Genomic DNA, 20,291 nt, shown 5'->3' on the forward strand with positions numbered 1-20,291 from the left:
ACGATGTAATTTTTATGTCCTTTATAAGTAAAGGACGCAAAATCTTGGTCAAATTGAAAACATTTTCAATTAACCAGGAAAACCTCATTTAAACTGTGTAAAATGGTTTCCCTTTATTATTTCCGTAAACCATTTTAATGATTTGTTTTGTTGTTTTTCTTTAAAAATATGAGAAGGAAATCACATGATCACAATTTCTTAGCATTACATGATTCTTTTATGTTTAAAAAGTATGATTTGATTACCTTAGTTATGTTGTAGTTTAGGGTTTAGCTAGGGTTTATGATTTAGGGTTTGAGATTTATAGTCCTAAGGTATGTATATTAGAGTTGTATACTAAAAGGACAAAAATTTCTTACAAACCGGTTTATAGGAAATTTCATACAACGTACCCACATATAAGATTGACATGTGTCCCTTAGCATTTGAGAAGCACATATTGTTTTAATAGAATGTGTTTCTCGTATGCTATTTTAAGAGCATGACTAGAAATTTCATATATGTGAATTGTATGAAATTTCGTATAAACCGGTTTGTAGGAAATTTTTGTTTATACTAAAATATAGTATTTATATATATATATGGTAACAATATTGGGGCTTATATAGTTAACCCTATTATATAGGGTTATATATAGAAATTTATATTTAGTACTTATATAGAGAAATGCTAGGTTGTACACCTATGTACTCTAGCTTGATGTCCAATACATCCTATGTGGATCTCTTTAAGTTATTATTCTTTCATTTATGTTTTTATTTGTTTAAAAAAAAAAAAACAAACAAACAAAGAGATCCACGTAGAATGGGTTGGATAACAAGAGTATAGAGTTATATAATCTAGCATTTCTCTTATATATATACTGTAACATTTTTAAGTTTTTGGGTTAGAGAAATAATTGTTGTACAACTTTTATACAACTCTAACAACTTTTTTTTTATGATTAACCATTGGATCTGTTTTTCTACATATGGGCCCTAAATATCCAATAGTTAATATTAAAAACAGTTGTTAGAGTTGTACAAAAGTTATACGAAAGTTATACAAGAAACATTAATTACTCTTCGGGTTATACATAATATACTATATATAACTTTTATATATATAGTTTACTTATATGGGTTTAGGGCTATATATAGTATACTATATTTAGTATTTATATATATAATAACATTATTAGGGTCCAAGGTTATATTTAGTGTTTAGATATATCGTAACATATATCTATATATATATATATATATGGGTTTAGGGCTATATATAGTATACTAATATGCCCTAATTATTTATTTTATATATATATATATATATATATATATATATATATATATATATATATATATATATATATTTTATAGTAAGGAAACTAAGGGACATATATATCAAGCCATGGCACCTAGAGTGATAGCAGGTTTGATAATGATCCCATTTTTAGTTTTGTTATCTCTGTCAATCTGCAGCAGCAGTCGATTGGAAGGTAGAAATAATGTGGAAGATCTTGAAATAAACAGACAACTCAAGATTCTGAACAAGCCCTACGTCAAAAGCATTGAGGTATTAATTTGCTTCACTTAACTTTTTCCTGTTTCTTTTAAGCGTACGTATTCTTTACTTCATAACCCAAGCAAACTACTTAGGATTAATTGCTTAAAGAGTTTAAACAGTACTACTTTTAATACATAAAAAGATGTGTCAAACAAAAATTGGCCGGTCTGTTGTGTTTTAAGATAAGCTTGAAAATAAAGCTTTTTTTTTTAAAACGCTATTCCATTAATTTCTCAACACAATCTCAAAAATGCTAAAAGATGTCTGGATACATATATATACAAACAGAAGAGTTAGCTAGACTGACTGTTTTTTTTCTCTTTTTCTTTTTTTTTTTTTTCAGACAGAAGAAGGAGATAAATTTGACTGCATTGATATCCATAAACAACCGGTCTTTGATCATCCTCTGCTTAAGAATCATAGAATTCAGGTAAAATCTCATAGTTATATGCTTAGAGTACAACATTAATATTACTTTAACTATTAATTTCATATATATTGGAAACATACAACCTTTGCAGATGAAACCTAGTGTTTTCCCGAAGAAACTAGTAAATGCACCTTCACCTGCAGCCAAGCATTCTGCAAAAGGGTTGAGTGAGGGCTGCCCATTCGGTACCGTTCCCATCAAGAGGGTTCGAAAGGAAGACTTGAGAGGGGCTAAAATGTTAATGGAAATCACTCATCCAACCGATGCTACCTCTGGTGTATATCATGTTAGTCATTCTTTTCTAATCAAACTTTTATTATTATTATTATTATTATTATTCAGTTTTCAATCAAGATTAAGGAGAATACATCATTCATTTGATATATATATATATATAATATCGATTTCATTATCTAATTTTCTCCCTTTAAATCCTTTAATGTTGTTTAATTTATAGTATGCAACAAGAATACTACCAAGCAATCCAGACAGAAAGTATTTGGGAGCTGCTGCAATACTCAATATACAAAATCCACAAGTTCTGAATGATCAATTCAGTCAAGCATTTGTACAGATCAAAAGTGGCCCTGGTGTTGAAGTTAATACCATTCAATTTGGATGGATGGTAATTAATTCTAACGTTATGTCAATGCATATATATGATCATAGGCATCTCTTTGCTTCTGAATGAGTATTTTAGAGCAATTAATATCTCCATTTTCCTTGGTTAAATTTTCAGGTAAATCCAAATTTATATGGTGATAAGCTTACGCGAACCTTTGCCTCAGTCACTGTAAGCCTGGAAGTTTATTTATCTTCAGCAATTCTTGAAATCAAACCATATATATATCACTTTATTCCACTCATTGGATACGCATCATATGTATTTTTTTCAGATTGGTGGCAATCGTTGTTTCAATCACCTCTGCTCAGGTTTTGTTCAAGTTAACCAAAAACTTCCTCTTGGTTATGCTCTCAAGAATATCTCCATCTTTGGAGCAGATAAATTTGCAGTTCGATCTATCATATTCAAGGTATTAATTTTTGGGATATATATGTTTGCATCACCACTACTATTACTACTACTACAAATTTTTATTTTTTTAAAAAAAAAAAAAAAAAGAAGAAAAAAAAAAAGCGCCGATGAAAAATTTTGGGGGAGAACTTCATTTAAGAGAACTTTCACCATTTTTGAAAAAAGAAACATGAATTTTAAACCGTCTCAATTTAGGGTATTCATTTTTTTTGGAAAGTATCAATTAGGACTCCTCCGTTAGGATTTTCCGTTAAATCCTATCAAAATTCTTAAAATACCCATCTTTTTTTTTAGAAAATAAAAAAGTTGCTAAGATTTAGGTATTGGTTAGAATTTACGGAATTTGCAAAAATACTCATGCCTGAATCTTTGAAACTTTTTTAAAAAAATAAAGATATGGATATTTTGAGAATTTTGATAGGATTTAACGAAAAATCTTAACAAATAACCCCTAATTGAGACTTTCCGAAAAATAGACACTATAAATTGAGACAGTTTGAAGTTCATTTATCTTCTTTAAAAAATAGTAAATGTTTGGTACCCTTAATCAAGCGAAGTTAATTATCCCAAATTGGGCTTTTTTTGACCAACGTATCAAAACGACATAAAATACTTTTCCTTTGATAGATCAACGTACTCTAGCTCCATAATTCACCCCATTTATGCCGATTGGCTTTCCTTTGATTTGAGTATATATATATATATATATATATATATATATATATATATATATATATATATATATATATATATATATTTAAAAGGTTTTTATATATATATATGTGGTGATAATAGGATCCAAAATCAGGAAATTGGTGGCTTGCACATGACGACGTAGAGCAAACTGTTGGGTATTGGCCAAATTCCTTATTTCCTAGTCTATCGAGCTCAGCCAGTGAGATAACATGGGGAGGAGGAGTTTACAGTGCTAACAGCAATGAAGCTAATCCTCCAATGGGAAGCGGCCATTTTGCAAATGAAGACAACAAGAAGGCTGCTTATTTTAAATTCCTTCGAATTATTGATGAATCCAACAACATAACATTTCCCCAAGACAATTTATTGCAATACTTCACAGATAGTCCAAAATGTTACACCATTGGTGAACTCAAAGGAGCAGGCCATGCTTTCCAATATGGTGGTCCTGGTGGGAATTGTGGAAAGTAATTCAACTCACTTTTGGAAATTTATATATATGTAATTACCTTATTTCAAGTCTAAAGAATAAAACAATTCAAGTATATAAATAAAAAGTACTTATAATATAACAATGTATTTTTTTTTTTTTTTTTTGTCAGCTCAGTATGTTATATATATGATTGATAGAACATAATAAATATATATTATGATTGTCGGTGTAATGATCCACCGTCACGATACAATATTGTTCGTTTTTTGCTTCTCTGAACTAAACTTTTGAGGAGATCACCTATCCTGGTACTACTCTCGTAAAAGTTTTCTCAACTGCGGATTCTGATAGGTTCGTGGTCATTATGGCTTTAAACGCTTTGTGTCAAAAAATGTGTGAATATATTTATACCAGGCGATGTGGGACGTCATAATCATCCCCTCTTGGAACCGAGCGTCCCTAGTGGTGACCCTCATGTGGTCACCCCATTATTAATTGGCGTCTCAGTAAGTGCCCGCTAGCGACCCTCATGCATGGTGTAACGCCCCGCCTTTTACAAAAAAGCGTAAGTGAAAATTTCGATTTTCACGTGACATTACGACATCATCAGAGTTATAAATTGACAGCGGAATATATATATTTTTTTTAATAACACATCAGAGCTTCTAACAAAATACTTCAAAATATATAGAAAAAGTATAACTGAATAATTACACATTAAAATAATATTTGTGCCATGTATGGCACAGATGATTTACAAACATTTTATACATACTAACAAAAATATAAATATTATTCTCCGAATATTATAATAATGGACTAAACATATAAGTCCACAAAAATGGGAGGCATCCTAGTCTCAGATACTGCCATCAAGATCACCTAGAGATCTATACAATCTTGATACTCCCCTTCTTCATAACCTGTATTAATATATAATATAGAGAGAAATAATAATAAAAGAATACCTAGTGAGTCCACTGTTTTCAATAATAATATGATTGCTGATTTATTAGAAATAAAGAACACAATGCAATGACATAATAAAATGACAGTTTTATATGCACAGTCTTATTATAAAATAAATCATGAGCTTCTTGCGTTCAATCTTTAGAGACGTAACTCTAACACATAGATTCAAGTAAACATAATTCCATTTAATAAAGTTTAGGAAACGTAATTCCTGTCAAACGTGTTATAAGAGACGTTACTCCCGTTTAGCGAATGATAGGAGACGTCACTCCCGTTTAGCGAGTTCTAAGGAGACGTCACTCTTCTAACAATTTATTATCTTTTTGGCACAGACAGACGTTACTCCCTGTTCCGTAGGCAGACGTAACTCCATACTCTGTTGTTTATTAATATTTTTGGCTCAGGCAGACGTCACTCCCTGATCCGTTGGCAGACGTCACTCCCAACTTTGTAGTAATTAAATTCATTAATTAAAATAACAAAATATACAAAATCCACATGCGCAAATAATTAAATAAAACAGAAACCACAACATTATGGAAATTCAGCATCACCCTCGGTGAGTAAGAAATACTCACAGTTTTCTGCTACAAAGAAAGATCCACAGGAATAATGACTGCACAGTTATATACATTTGATAATATATTAGTATAAAATACTAAGAACCTATTTTAACATTTTATCACTTTCGACTTATAAATCACTTATCTCGATTTCTAATGTCGCTTAAATATTATAACGGCATAAAATAGGTTAATTATATATTACCACATATTTCGTGTGGGCATTATTACGGCATTTATAAATAATAACCAAAACACTCATTTTAGTTAAAATGGCATTATAAAAGCTTTAACATTAAAAAGCATATATATTTATTTTTATATCAAACAAACATAATAACTTACCAAATGTAAATAATGAACTCTATTTCAAAACAAGTGAATAGAATAATAACATTATTTTATTCTTATAAAATCCGAGCAGAATAACAGCATTAGTATTAATAACGCCTAAAAATACTTTTAGAATTTTGGCGGCATAACAGCATTTTTTGTAAAATATTACTTTTTACTCGGGTATCACAATGACGTATTTTATAAATTGTTCGCACTACTTAAAAAGCCCTATTTAAAATACAACACAAAATATTAGATAAATAAAGCTCATGGATTTATCAATATTAAAATAACATTTTATATAAAACTAAATATCCCATTTTTGCATCTTTTCTTCCTTCTTTTTCTTCTACTTTTCTACCAACCAACTACACACACGTGCACCCCTTCCTTTTTGTTTTATCATTTTCTTTTGTTTTTCTTTTCATTTCTACTCTTGCTTTCCCCTGTTCTTTTCTCCTTCCCCGACGCGCGCGCACACACACACAGTAGAAAAAAAAAAAAAAAAGAGAGAGTTAGAGAGGCTTACTACAAAAAGGAGAGGATCCCTGCTGGACCGAGAGAAGAGGGAAGAGATTGGGTAATTTTCCAGAGTTTGGTTTCTTGATTAAGGGCATCCACCGAGAGATAATAGCGAGGAAAATCAGAGTTTTATGCTCTGTTTTTCTGCCTGTCCGTAATACACAAAGGGAAGGGAAGAAAGTGATTTTCCTGAGTTCTCTTTAGGTTCAGTGTGATGAAGAGTTGAGGGAATAGAGTGCACTTCTCTGATTTTCTGCACTATCAAAGGGAAGAAGAGGTTTGAAGAAAGTTGCAGAGATATCAAGCAAGAGAGATGGAGAGCTTCTATTGGGTTTTCTATTCCTCTTTCCTTTTCTTTTCTGTTTAAGGAAGGAGAAACTGCAGGGATGAATTTGCCCAGAGTTTCTGCCACCGTTCAGAAGAAGAGAAGAAGAAAGCTATAGAGGAAAAGAGAGAAACCGAGAGATATATGCAAAGAATCATAAAGAAAGCAGAGATGGTAGTGTGCGTGAAAACGAAGGGCTGCAACTCAATATATAGTAACAGGAAGGGTCCGGATCACTTGGGGCAGAAATGATCTAATGGCTGAAGTGTAAACTTGCTCAGCAAGTTGGTGCGCTGGAGGGGGAATGAATGTAGGCATTAAAATATCTTCAATCTTTAACAAACTAGAGATTGGATTCCAACTAAACTGACGTTAATATGCTAACTAAGTTTTTGCTTAGTTATATTTTTTTGTCTTCTAGTGTCTCAAGAATGATGGGTTAGGATTCAACGTGAAAATGGGAATGCTACACCTAGATCTGGGCTAGCTTGGTTCATGTGCTGGGTTTATGGAGAATTAAAATGGCCCATTAATAACATAATTGAATTTTTGTCCTATTCATAGGTATAGTTTTTAGCGGATGTTTTTAGATAATAAATGGAGTCCAAAGATTATGAAATTTGTTGGGTAGTTAGAGAACTTCGAGACGAGCGTTCTGACTTTTGAATCAATGAAAACGGAGTTCGTTTGACCCTATTATTCCAAAGTTTAAGGTCCGTTTGAGTTTTTATCAAATTAAAACTATAAAGGCTTCTAATTGAATATTTATTTCTATAAATATTCATATTTATTCTTTTTCATTATTATTAGGTCTTAAATTATATTTTAAGATATTTTATTTAATATCTTAAAATACAGGGCATTACACATGGACTTGTGCACGCTCCTCCATCTCAGGCTGGGTAATGACTCTTATACCATTTGTAACGACCCACTTCCACCGTCATGATATTGTCCGCTTTTGGCTCTCCCGAACCAGACTTCCAAGGAGGTCACCGATCCTGGTACTACTATCGCAGAAACACGTTTAACTGCGAAGTTTTAACCACTAAGTTGATAACACATGACTTGTGTTGATACGTCATGTGTTAATTGTATATTTCACGTAACAAATTTAGCTTACATTACTAATTTATTTTGAATAATAATAATAATAATAATAAAATAAATGAATAAATAAATAAAGTAACGGCTATGAGGGGAGGCCAATCACCCCTCATCTAGTGAGAAGCGAACCAGTGAGGGAGAGCTGCACCCCTTTTTTAATAAATTATTTTTTATTCATGATAGATTTGTAATTTAAAATAAATTTGTCACGTATATATATATAACATATGATTGTCACATAATGTGTTAGGCATAAGCCGATTAGTATCAACAACTTAATGGTAGGACATGACAACGCCATTAATTAATTAGATGGGAGGTTGGCGAAAAGTCATATTTGAAGCTAAATTAAAACTTAAGAACTTAATTGTTGAAGTTAAAAATTGAAGAATTAAATTAAAATCTGAAAAAAAAAAAATCTAAAAATTAAAAGAGCTATTTTTGAATTTTTTATTGTGCAATGGTCCAAAACCAACCATTAAACATATTTAACCAACACATGCAAGAGTTCGTTTTGTTTAGTGGTTTCAAATGTACAATTAAAAAAATAACGATTTTAAAATGCAGTTAATAAAAATGTGATTTTTAAAAACGTAGTTAGTATTTGATAAAATTGCAATTTGACTTTAAAAGTCATGCGTTTTTTTAAAAAATGCACCCCTTATCCAATATGAAAACATGAATTTTCTCAGATTTTCAAATTGCGTTGTTTTTTTTTTTTTCTTTTTTTTTCTTTTTTTTCCAAATTCACTCCAAACAAAATATTTTTGCCATTTTAGTTAAAAATATGTCTTTACCCAGCAGAACCAAATAGATAGTTTTTAAACGCTATAACCAACATGGTTGGGTCATAATTTACTCTCTCCTCTCTTTTCGTAGGAGTGAAATAGCAGTCCTCTAATAATCGCTCGCTAATCGCTAACCGCCTATAACTGCTAAAACCGCTTTAAAAACCGCAAACCGCCCTACAGGGGTGGTTAACGGTTTTTACAAAGGCGGTTAATGGTTGTACCGCTAACCGTCTTTATATTATTATTATTATTATTATTATTATATAACTCTAACTCTCTCACTCCCAATGTGCCGCACTCCCTTCCCTCTCTCTCGACTCTCACTCTTTCAATCTGCTCTCATCCCTCTCTCTCTCTCTCTCTCTCTCTCTGCAACATGATTGGGTCGTCGATGAGATCATTGCCAACGACCAGGGTGACAAAACGAAGCCATCATATGTCACATTCACCGATGGTCCAATATGTAGCGATTGGCGATGCGACCAGTGGCCACGAATCAGGTCGCCATGAACCCCATCAACACCGTCTTCAGTGATATATGAGCTCCTACGAACATGTTTTCTTTTATTGCTTCTTAGATATGAATATTTGTGCCTTGATTTGTTATTCTAGGTTTTAGATTTGAATATTTGTGCTTTGATTTGTTATTCTAAGCCTTGATTTGTTATTATAGGTCTTAGATCTGAATCTTTGTGGTAGACGATCTGAATATTTGTTGTATGATCGACGATCGGCGTTGGACACCAACAACAAAAAGTCCCCAAAAAAAATAATAAAATAAAAATAAAACCGTTTGTCGGTTGGCGGAAGTGGTTTGCAGATTTCTGATAATTGCTAGGCGGTTGCAGTTAGCGGTTTTAGCCAATAACCGCTAACTGCAACCGCCTTTTCACCCCTACTCTTTCGAACACAACTTATGGTTCGTTTGAATTAATGATTTCAAAATGTGCGATTTGAAAAAATGATTTTTAAAAACATAGTTAAACGTTTGACAAAATCGCATTTGGCCTTTAAAATCGCCTGTTAGTCTTTAGAATTTTACGTTTTCAAAAAAGCACAATCTTCCATGCGATTTGAAAAAATAGATTTTCTGCGTTTTTAAATTTTAATTTTTTAAAAACACAATTCTCAAAAAATTCATTTTCTACAATTTAGTTTAAAATCGCACTTTTAGTCCTATGAAATTGTTATTTCAAATGCACCCTTACAAGTCAAGGGATTCACACCCCATAACCCAAAGAGACCGAAACCAAATAACAATTAACTCAAAAATAAGTAGCTTAAAAAAAAAAAAAAAAAAATTGGTGAGATAACATTTAAGGAGGATGGTTGCTAGCTAGGGGTGAAAAGGCGATTGCGGTTAACGATTATTGGCTAAAACTGCTAACCGCAACCGCCTAGCGATTATCAGAAACCTGCAAACCACCTCCGACAACCGGCAACCGGTTTTATGTTTTTTTTTTGTTCGACCTTTTTGCTGTAGGTGTCCAACGCCGATCGCCAATTATACAACAAAGATTCAGATCGTCAATCACAAAAATTCAAATCTAAGACCTAGAATAAAAAATCAAGGCATAAATATTCAAATCTAAGAAGCAATAAAAGAAAATATGTTCGTAGGAGCTCATATCTCACCGAAAACGGTGTTGATGGGGTTCATGGCAACCTGGTTTGTGGCGACTAGCTGCATTGTCAAACGCTACATATCGGACCATCAATGAAGGCGACACAGGATGGCTTTGTTTTGTCACTCTGGTCGTTGGCAATGATCTCATTGACGACACGATCGTGTTGTAGAGAGAGAGAGATGAGAGCAGACTGAGAGAGTGAGAGTCGAGAGAGAGGGGAGGATGAGAGCATATTGATTGATTTTTATTTTTATTATTATTATTATTTTAAAACCCTATACCTCCGAACGACGTTGTTTTATATATATATATATATAGGCAGTTAGCTAACTGCCTTTGTAAAAATTATAACTATCCTTATAGGGCAGTTAGCGGTTTTAACGGTTTTACAGTTGTACCGTTAGTGGTTAGCGGACGGTTATTATAGGAAGATTATTTCACCCTTATTACCAGCAAGGCTTAGAAAATTATTACACTTTCAGTTCTGGTTTCAGTAGCAATAAAATATTGAGTCTAAATGTGTGATAATTATTGGGATTGGCTGCAATCACCTGTTCGGATTGTAGTCCGACAATTTATTTATCCAAACAGGCGTTTAAGTTTAAGTAGTTCAAAATCTATTCAGACACGTGATTCTTATAAGAACTTTTTTGTATTATCCGGCTAGTTGCATTGCAATATGGACAGATAATTACAAAAATAAATCTCAATCTGTCTGAATAATGAGCTCTTGGTAAAATATTTCTACAATTTGTCCATCGAAAATAACCACAACCCACTTCAACATTATTATCAAAATAAAAAGTAGTTGATCTATTTTTGAAAAATATGGTGGTATTTAACTAATTTTACACATAATTTTTTTTTAAAATTAATAAATTTAATTATTTTTCTCCTCCTCCATAGTCAGCCATGACGTTTCTTTTTTCAAGAAGGTTCTAATATAATTTCTTAGTATGTGAAACGAAGAGTACTCCAAGACCAAGAAAAAGAACCACAATTGCTTAAAGCATAATGATAATAATATTAATATATAATTTTGGAAGTTGCCGTTAAAGAACACAGCAAAAACAAATATCCCATGCGCCTCGGAACACGTTACGACCGTGTTCCTCCACGCCACTCGTTGACAAAACACGAACACTAACATCATCGTAGTCAGACTGACGGTCGGGATGACCCAGTCCCACGTTGTTAGTATACATCAAGCGTCTCAGGTGGGTCTTCCTGTTTTCAATAATTTTTTTTTTTTTTTTTTGAAGAGTCTTGTTTTCAATAATTAATCACTCAAAAGGTTTCAGACAAACCCAAAAAAAATATATATAAAAAAATAAAAAATAAAAAATCTCTCTCTATCTGAAAAGTGTTTCCTATCTATGAATCTCTCTCTCTCTCTCTCTCTCTCTCTGTCTTTTCAGCTTCTCTGCTTTTTCTTCTTTGGTGTTTGGGACATTCTGAGCTGCTGCTGGTGCAAGACGGTCTTGGTTTTTGGGGCTGTACATATTACACTGTAGTACTGTAAGTGTTTGTTAGGGCTTTGGTTTTGGTGCTTTGAGCTGACTTTAGCTGCAAAGTTTGATCATTTTAATCTGGGTTCTTTTGTTATGCGTGGTTCTGTTGGGGTTTTCAACTGGGGAGGTGTTGCTCACTGTGTTTGAAGGAATCTCTCTGTGCTTTTGTTGCTTGAATTGTGAGTGGTTTTGGTGTTTCCAAGTTGGAAATTTTCAATTTGAGCTGAAGTTGGAGATGGGTTTTGATTTTTGTCATGCTTCGTGATTTAATTTGTGTGAATGAGTTTTTTATTTTTTTTATTTTTTTATTTTATTTTATGGGTACTAATTTTGGTGAATTGTGGGATTGATATTTGTTGACATAAATGGTTGAATAGTTAGATCTGTGTTGAAAGACTCTGATTTGGGTTCTTGAGCTTGAGTGCAATATATCAATATCGTCAAAGTGCCAAGTAGTAAAGGATGGATCTGTTTCGATAATGATATAGGAGTGTCAATGTATAATGTGCTAGAGCAAATTGTATTGCTGAGTGTATATGCATTTTTTTTAATATTTAAAAACTGACATGGAATGAGCTATTGATGTTGAAGAGCTGGTTTGGTTCTCATTGGGAAATGCTTTCTGAATACGGATTAGGCATTGCAAGCCTAAGTTTGCCAATGAAACAGAAATTAGATGACTAAAAATTTAAAGCCGATGAATTTGGGTTGAATGGTTTACAAGGGTTTCATTGGTTTAGCTACTGAGTTTAATTAGAGAAATGTGGGTTCCTTTACACAAACTGATAATTTTAACATCAATGTAACTTTATCCCGAGAATATGGGGTTTTTTAGGGTAGACTGTTAGTGTGATCCATCTTGGTTAGAAAGTATTACTGACTGTTCTGTTAGCTTGATGCCAATCCATTTTGAAATGATGTGTGATTTCTAGCTGAGCATTTGGTGGCAGAGAATGGTTTGCCATGATATTTCAATCTTAGTTGAGATCTGTTAGCAAGTGAAGAAACCTACTAGATAGATTAAGCTCTTTAAATTCATATAACCAAGTAGAAATCCTTGGCGGTTTGCCTTTCATAAGGTACGGTCTAGACAAAGTGGATGGAAAACCCATTTCAATATAGGAATTGCATTCATCCCTGTGGTATTTTGATTGACATGCATCTGATAATCATTATAGACTTTGCAAAGTGCCAAAAATAACTCCAGCTGCCTCCCGAAAACCATGGCAAATCTAACCTCTTTCTACCTTTAGGGTTAACAAACCATGTGTTTGGAAGATGCTGGAAAAAAAAATTCAAAAAGTGCGGGTTTGATAGATTTCACTTCCAGACAAGGGATCCGAGCACATGGGTCTATAGTGGGGCATAGTGGGAATTATCCTCGAGACATTCCATTGTTGCTGCTCATTTGTTGAGTTCTCCAACTATTGTTCATGTATACTTAATTTTATAGGTTTAATATTTGAAGATGTAATATTCGTATCCATTTCTTTGGTATTGTTTTGGGTGAAATCTGACAAGAAATCCTTCTGTACAGGTCCTTATAGAGTACAATGTCTTTTGAGCCACCCTACTCTGGTTGATGCTCCAGAAAAGAGCTGGATGGTTGTCTGTGCTCTGTTTATGTGGAGATTTTTTGGATAAGGCTATTGAATTAGATCTCATAATTGCTGACATATCAGGTCCAAATCTGGTTGTTGACTTGGTGTACATTTTATGGCTTATCTATAACCAAGGAGTGTATTGTAACTCAGAAGTTGGCCTTCATTTCTGTATTTTTTTTTTCCTTCGCTTTTCTGTAAGTTTGTTGCATAACCATGCCTCCATGGTGGGGAAAGTCTTCATCCAAAGATGCAAGGAAGAAAGCAAACAAGGAAAGCTTCATTGATACAATTACCCGAAAATTTATGAGTGCATCTGAAGAAAAGTGCAACAGTAGATCAGGAGGCTCTCAGGGACGCAGTAGTGACACTGTTTCAGAAAGAGGATTTCGATCCAGGCTGCCTTCAAGATCACCGTCGCCCTCAACACAAGTGCCACGCTGTCAAAGTTTTGCAGAAAGATCTCATGCCCAACCACTTCCACTTCCTGGGGTACACCTTCCTAGTATTGGGCGTACTAACTCTGGAATTATTGCATCATCAACGCCAGGATTTGACAGAGGCTCTAAGCCGCTATTTTTGCCCCTTCCAAGACCTGGATGTGTCTCAAACAACAGGGCGGATCCTGCAGATACTGAGGCTGATATAGCCACTGCTTCTGTTTCTAGTGATAGCACAACTGATAGCGACGATCCATCCGATTCACGACTTCTTAGCCCCCTGGCTTCTGACTATGAAAATGGAAACAAAACCACTGCCAACAGCCCTTCGAGGTTAGTCTGCTCTTATGTCATTTAAAGTAATGGTTTTTGTTTTGGGCTACGATGATCGCATAATTGACTATGGTGATGGATGCATCATACTTATATATCAATTCTCTCTCTCCCCTGTTCCATTCCTGACTATTTTTTCTTTACCTTTGCTGAAGTGTAATGCACAAGGATCAATACCCTGTTGCCAATCAAAAGAACTCAAGAGAGATGTTGAAACCAGCTAATCTTTTATTCAACAATCAAATTCCCTCTACATCACCTAAACGGAGACCTTTAAGTGCGCATGTGCAAAATTTACAGATTCCTCCCCACAGTGCTTTCTGTAGTGCTCCAGACAGCTCGATGTCAAGTCCTTCTAGAAGTCCGATGAGAGTGTTTGGGCCTGAGCAAGTTATGAGCTATGGTTACTGGACAGGAAAATCTTATCCAGAGATAGCTTCTGGCCAGTGCTCTAGTCCAGGTTCAGGTTATAATTCTGGGCATAATTCAGTAGGGGGGGATATGACGGGACAGCTGTTTTGGCCACACAGCAGGTGTAGTCCTGAGTGTTCTCCAATTCCTAGTCCCAGAATGACAAGTCCAGGTCCCAGCTCCAGAATACACAGTGGTGCTGTCACCCCTCTGCATCCACGAGCTGGAGGAGCTGCCACTGATTCGCCTACAACCCGGCCTGATGATGGGAAACAACAAAGCCACCGTTTGCCCCTTCCTCCATTAACAATTTCAAATTCTTGTTCTTTTTCTCCCACATATACATCAGCTACAACTTCCCCGGTTCCACGCAGTCCTGGCAGGGCAGAAAATCCTACAAGCCCTGGTTCTCGCTGGAAGAAGGGACGTCTGCTGGGGAGGGGTACATTTGGACATGTATATCTTGGTTTTAACAGGTCCGTAGCCAAAGGAGATGTATGCCTAACTGTTATTTTTAAGAGTAATTCTATATGCAAGACTCTTATCATCCTTTTATCCCCCCAAATGTGACATGGCTTTTGAAATCACCATTGAATTTGAGATGGATCACTATTAAATTTTGATCCAATGATGATTTTAAAAATCATGTCACATTTGGGGGATAAGAGTCTTGTATATAGCATTACTCAATTTTTAATGTATATTTATATATATTGCTCTGCTTGTTTCTCACCATTGCATGTATGACATTAATGATGTTGTCCGCCACAACTTTAGCAATCTAGTATGAGATTGAAATCGGTGGTTATTCTTAGGTATCATGCATCAGGGAATTACACTTATATTTATTTTACTTTATTATTGAATCTTAGATTGATGGTGTCTTCAGACTCAAAATTGAGTTCTATGATTGTTTACATGCCATAGAATTGAAGTTAATTCATTATTTATTGTGTACAATTTCTTTTTACTTATCAAAAAAAAAAAAAAAACTTTTTGCATGTCTCATTTGATTTAATTTTTGGGCCTTAGTGAAAGTGGCGAGATGTGTGCTATGAAAGAGGTAACTCTGTTTTCAGACGATGCAAAATCAAAGGAAAGCGCACAGCAGCTGGGGCAAGTAGGTTTTCTTTGGTAGATTTGGCAGAAATTTTATAGCATAACAACAAGAATATATACTTTTCCTTTTTTGAGAAGTTTGAGGTGATTTCATACTTATCAGTGGCATCTAACAGGAAATTGCGCTGCTAAGTCGCTTGAGGCACCCAAATATAGTACAGTATTATGGATCTGAGAGTGTAAGTTGTTTGTGCCTTTTGGCTTCATTTTAAATATGACTATTCTTACAAGCTTGCTGTGATCCATGTCAAGGAGCTTGTCATTATGAAAAATGATTGGTTATCATTATTGTTTGAACTTCCAAACTACTGAGCCTTTTTGGATGTTGCAGTACTTTATTTTAAGTCAGTAAACCTTGACTATTTACTTATTTAATGCATACCTTTTTAAGGTTTTGTCCACTTAAAGTAATGTTTGACCAATTGAGGCAATTGATGCTTCAGATTGTTTTTAACTTTCTTTTTTCTCGTTTTATTGTGCAGGTAGATGACAAACTATACATATATCTAGAGTATGTATCTGGTGGTTCCATCTATAAACTGCTTCAAGACTATGGTCAGTTTGGTGAAATTGCTATTCGCAGTTATACTCAACAAATTTTGTCAGGGCTTGCATATCTACATAATAAACACACTGTCCATAGGTGAGTTTGGTTAATATGGTTCCTAAGTTTGATTGTTCTCTGAACATTATCTATTGGTTAATCTTGTTGGCCTTTGTGTTTTCATCATTTTGGAACGTCATTTGTGGTAATTGGTAATTTGTAATTTGTAACTCTGATTAGGGACATCAAAGGAGCAAATATTCTGGTAGACCCCAGTGGCAGGGTGAAATTGGCAGATTTTGGGATGGCAAAGCATGTAAGAGCATTCATATGCAGTTTTTTGTAGTTTCTTTGTAAATCCTATCACACCAACAAACAATAACATGTTACACTTAAGCTGATATAATTTCTTTTGTCAGTACAGTTGGTTTCAAAAAAGATGGTAACATTGATATGTTATGCTATAGATGAGAAGAAATGCTGCAAAAGCTTTATCAGTTACTTAGATCTTTAGACTTTCTCAGAGAAGAGCGGAAAGAATCTGGTTAAAAAAATAATAAAAAATTTTACTTATCAAAAAAAGAATCTGGTTAAAAATGGACTTGCCAAGTGGGCACTAAGTAACCTGGTTTAGGTCAGATTTGAATACTTAAACCATGACTTCGGGTTCTGATCTAGCTTTTCTGAAAATAATTTGCAGATTACTGGGCAGTCTTGTCCTTTGTCATTCAAGGGAAGCCCCTACTGGATGGCACCTGAGGTCAGCATTGTTTTCTTGTCACACTCGTGTCACCCTATTTTATGTGCTTCCTAGTAATAGTTTTTAGTTTCATCAATTTACCTATCAAAAAAAAGTTTTTTAGTTTCATCAATTGTGTAGGTTATCAAGAATTCAAATGGTTGTAATCTTGCTGTTGATATATGGAGTCTTGGGTGCACTGTTATAGAGATGGCTACAACAAAACCACCGTGGAGCCAGTATGAAGGGGTTAGTGAAAACTGGATACTAAGGCTTAAATATTATGATTTCTAGTATATTGCATTCAAAGTATGCAAGTCCTTAATAGTAATAAAATCCATTTGTCAGTGAAAGCTGCATGGCAGACATGGATTGTTTTAACATGTTTTCTTGTGTTGTGTGCTTCTTCAAAGGTTGCTGCTTTGTTTAAGATTGGAAACAGCAGGGAACTTCCTCCAATTCCTGATCATCTATCAGAGGATGGAAAGGATTTTGTGAGGCTGTGTTTACAGCGCAATCCAATACAGCGTCCTAATGCTGCTCAGCTTTTGGAGCATGCTTTTGTTAAGAATGCTGCGCCACTGGTAAGACCCGTTTTGAGTGCTGATCCTTCTGATGCACCACCTGTGGTTACAAATTCAGTGAGATTTCTGGTACAAGCATAATTTTTTTTCCTCTCAGAAGTCATGATCAATATATTATTGATGCCATCAGCTGCATATATGTAAAGCATTGTTGTTTATTATTAGTCTGTTTTTGAGAGGGTTTCCAAATTTACTTGATCTAATGATGGAGTATCACAAAGCAGTCATACTTTGAGAACTTGGCTGAATGGAATTTTAGAATTTTCATTTGGCAGAAGGGTAAGTGAATTGTTGCATCATTGTTTTCTGATCTGTTACATAATGATTGCATAGATGTTGTGTATCTATTTCAATGTTTGTTCACGGAATCAGTTTATAAGTTGACACTTCCAATGCTTCCAATCTTCTTCATATATTAGTTTGTGACTATTATGTGGAAACAAACACTTATATTATGTTACTAACGCTGACGCGGTTAGCTTGTCAACTTCCATAACTTAGATGCAGAAACACGATTATGTGTGTGTTATGTGATTTCTAGATATTATACTAGTGGTTGAAGTTGTATGATACTTTGGTGCCTTTCAATTGTAGTTAATCTGTAATTCCTGAAATAAAGAATTGGCTAGTTAACTTAATGCTGGTAAACTTGTCCGGATCTTTAATTAGTTCCGTTTGTTCTCTTATCTGTCTGTTGCAGTTTCTGTTGGTCTGCCTTCAGTTAACAGTTGGTTTACACACTAAAATCTTCTTTCAGGGCATTGGAAATGCACGAAGTCCTTCATGCGTAGACTCAGAAGGAGTGGGTATCCATCAGTCTAGAGGCTCAAAAGCTGGTTCAGGATCCAGGTCTTCTCTCTGCCTCTGCTCATAGACGCATACACTTGCATAAAGTGAAGCCTAGGATGCATTATTAATGTAGTAACAAGTTAAGAACTAATGGCACCTGAGTGGTCTCCTGATGCTTGTACTTTCTATGAAGACTGAGTCACTTCAGGCATTTTTGTTGACATCACATAAGGCCGTCATTATGTGGGCCTTTCATGACCTTAATAGTCATTTCCTCCACTAAATTTTTCTCTTTTTCCTTCTGTTTCCAGTGATGCCCATGCGTTAAGGAATAAATCATGCCCAGTTTCTCCCAGGAGCCCTCTTCTACATTCAAGGTCACCACAACATACAAGCGGAAGGACATCTCCGTCTCCCATTTCTAGCCCTCGCACTGCATCTGGTTCATCCACACCCCGTGCTGGTGGTAGTGGTGCCATCCCATTTCATCACCCACAGCAACCAGCAACCTACGTGCATGAGGGTGTAGCAATGATACAAAGAAGCCAAAACAGTTTCTATGCTAATGGCAGCACCCCCTATGTCGAGCCAAACCCTGACCTATCAAGGGGGATGTCACAAGCTTCTTATGCCTTCCGTGATATAATTTCATCTGATAATGGTGCTCTTGGAAACCTACCAGGACGGCCTCTCCGAGGGGACACCAGGGAATTGTACGATAAGCAGGTCTTAACAATGGAACACTTAAAGCAAAATTCTTCCTTGGAACTTAAGCCCAGCTCACCAATGCTTGGTCGTAACAATGGAATCTGATTTACATGTGAATACCTGACAAGAGCAAGATTCCGGGCCATGTAAGATTCTTTCCAATGCTTGAAGGGCATCATATTCATGGCCGATATCACAAATTTGTACTTTAGCAATTCAAGTTGGGGAAGTAATTGAATAAGTTTGGATCTTTTGGAAGCCTAAATGATGGGGGAGAGACATGATATTCTAATTCCCTCAGTACTCAGGTTGATTAGTTCAGATGGTAAGCAATAATTGTAGCAAACAAGGCTATGATTTCTATGTTGGCATTGATTGAAGCGTTCACCCTCATTTTCAGTATTCCACTGTTATTGACAACTTTGTGTATTTTCCAGTTATCAACTTTAATCACTTCATAGGACTCAAAAGCTGATTGCAAAATGAAATCTTTGATTTTGCAGGAAAAAAAAAAAAAAAAAAGATGGTCTCTGAAGATCCAACAGTCGGCAGTTCCTTACAATGAAGAACATTTCTGCATGTGTAAAGAAATGTACATTTTTACCACACCTGAAAAACAGAAAAGGTATAACAGCAATTATGATATGGACCATGAATATTTTTTGCATTGTTCTCTTTTGGAAGGGGTGATTGGTGGTGGCAGCAGCAAAGAATCTTTTGTACAGAAGGATGGGGGATTAAATTAGTCAAGATTTTGTAAAGATGGCAGGTGAGAAATTTGCCAGGCTTGTATCAGCTAATGGGCTGTAATGCTGATACTGTTGTAACTACATTATACCTACATCTAATTGAAGAAATCTAGTTCATATTCTATGTCTTGCTTTCAAGATGCTAGAGACAAGGTAAATGATGGGATTAGCCCCAATGACAATTTTGGTTTAATAAGTTGAAGGAAAAAAAAAATTGATCAATTGAAAAACCAACCTGAAAACAAAGAATGCTATAAATAAAAGCTAAAAAGCTAGAGTAATAATCATTTAGGAATTTCTGTGGTTTAATTTTTAAAATGATGTATTCATGCAAATACTGATAGTCCTGTATTTAGTGTTGAGTATACAAGTATGAGTG

General features: G+C 34.7%; 2 protein-coding genes across 6 annotated transcripts; both read left to right on the forward strand.

The window, feature by feature from the left end:
* Positions 1-2,561: 2,561 nt before the first annotated feature.
* LOC133853829 (protein neprosin-like) lies at positions 2,562-4,178 on the forward strand (the record flags this gene model as incomplete). The annotated part of the gene is made up of 4 exons (XM_062289855.1): positions 2,562-2,600; positions 2,715-2,768; positions 2,872-3,009; positions 3,807-4,178. Coding segments are annotated over 4 exons (603 nt in total), but the record flags the coding sequence as incomplete, so codon positions are not given.
* A 7,568-nt stretch (positions 4,179-11,746) lies between these two features.
* Positions 11,747-20,036, forward strand: LOC133854120 (mitogen-activated protein kinase kinase kinase YODA). 5 transcript variants are annotated; one of them, XR_009896777.1, is made up of 13 exons: positions 11,747-11,902; positions 13,433-14,269; positions 14,425-15,156; positions 15,713-15,800; positions 15,916-15,978; positions 16,282-16,442; positions 16,584-16,659; positions 17,044-17,103; positions 17,224-17,331; positions 17,496-17,735; positions 18,424-18,515; positions 18,767-19,488; positions 19,667-20,036. XR_009896777.1 is itself a non-coding variant. In XM_062290163.1 (12 exons), the coding sequence occupies exons 2-12, from the start codon at positions 13,713-13,715 to the stop codon at positions 19,266-19,268; spliced, it is 2,679 nt and encodes an 892-aa protein (XP_062146147.1). In that variant the 5' UTR covers positions 11,747-11,902; positions 13,433-13,712; the 3' UTR covers positions 19,269-19,499. The 5 variants fall into 5 exon arrangements, 4 of the variants coding, with proteins under 4 accessions (XP_062146147.1, XP_062146151.1, XP_062146148.1 ...); XM_062290163.1 differs by lacking the exon at positions 19,667-20,036 and having other exon boundaries at positions 18,767-19,499; XM_062290167.1 differs by lacking the exon at positions 19,667-20,036 and having other exon boundaries at positions 17,496-17,666; positions 18,767-19,499.
* The last annotated feature ends 255 nt before the right edge of the window (positions 20,037-20,291 follow it).

This window comes from Alnus glutinosa, chromosome 13 (assembly GCF_958979055.1).
Source record: "Alnus glutinosa chromosome 13, dhAlnGlut1.1, whole genome shotgun sequence".
NCBI classification, from domain to species: domain Eukaryota; kingdom Viridiplantae; phylum Streptophyta; class Magnoliopsida; order Fagales; family Betulaceae; genus Alnus; species Alnus glutinosa.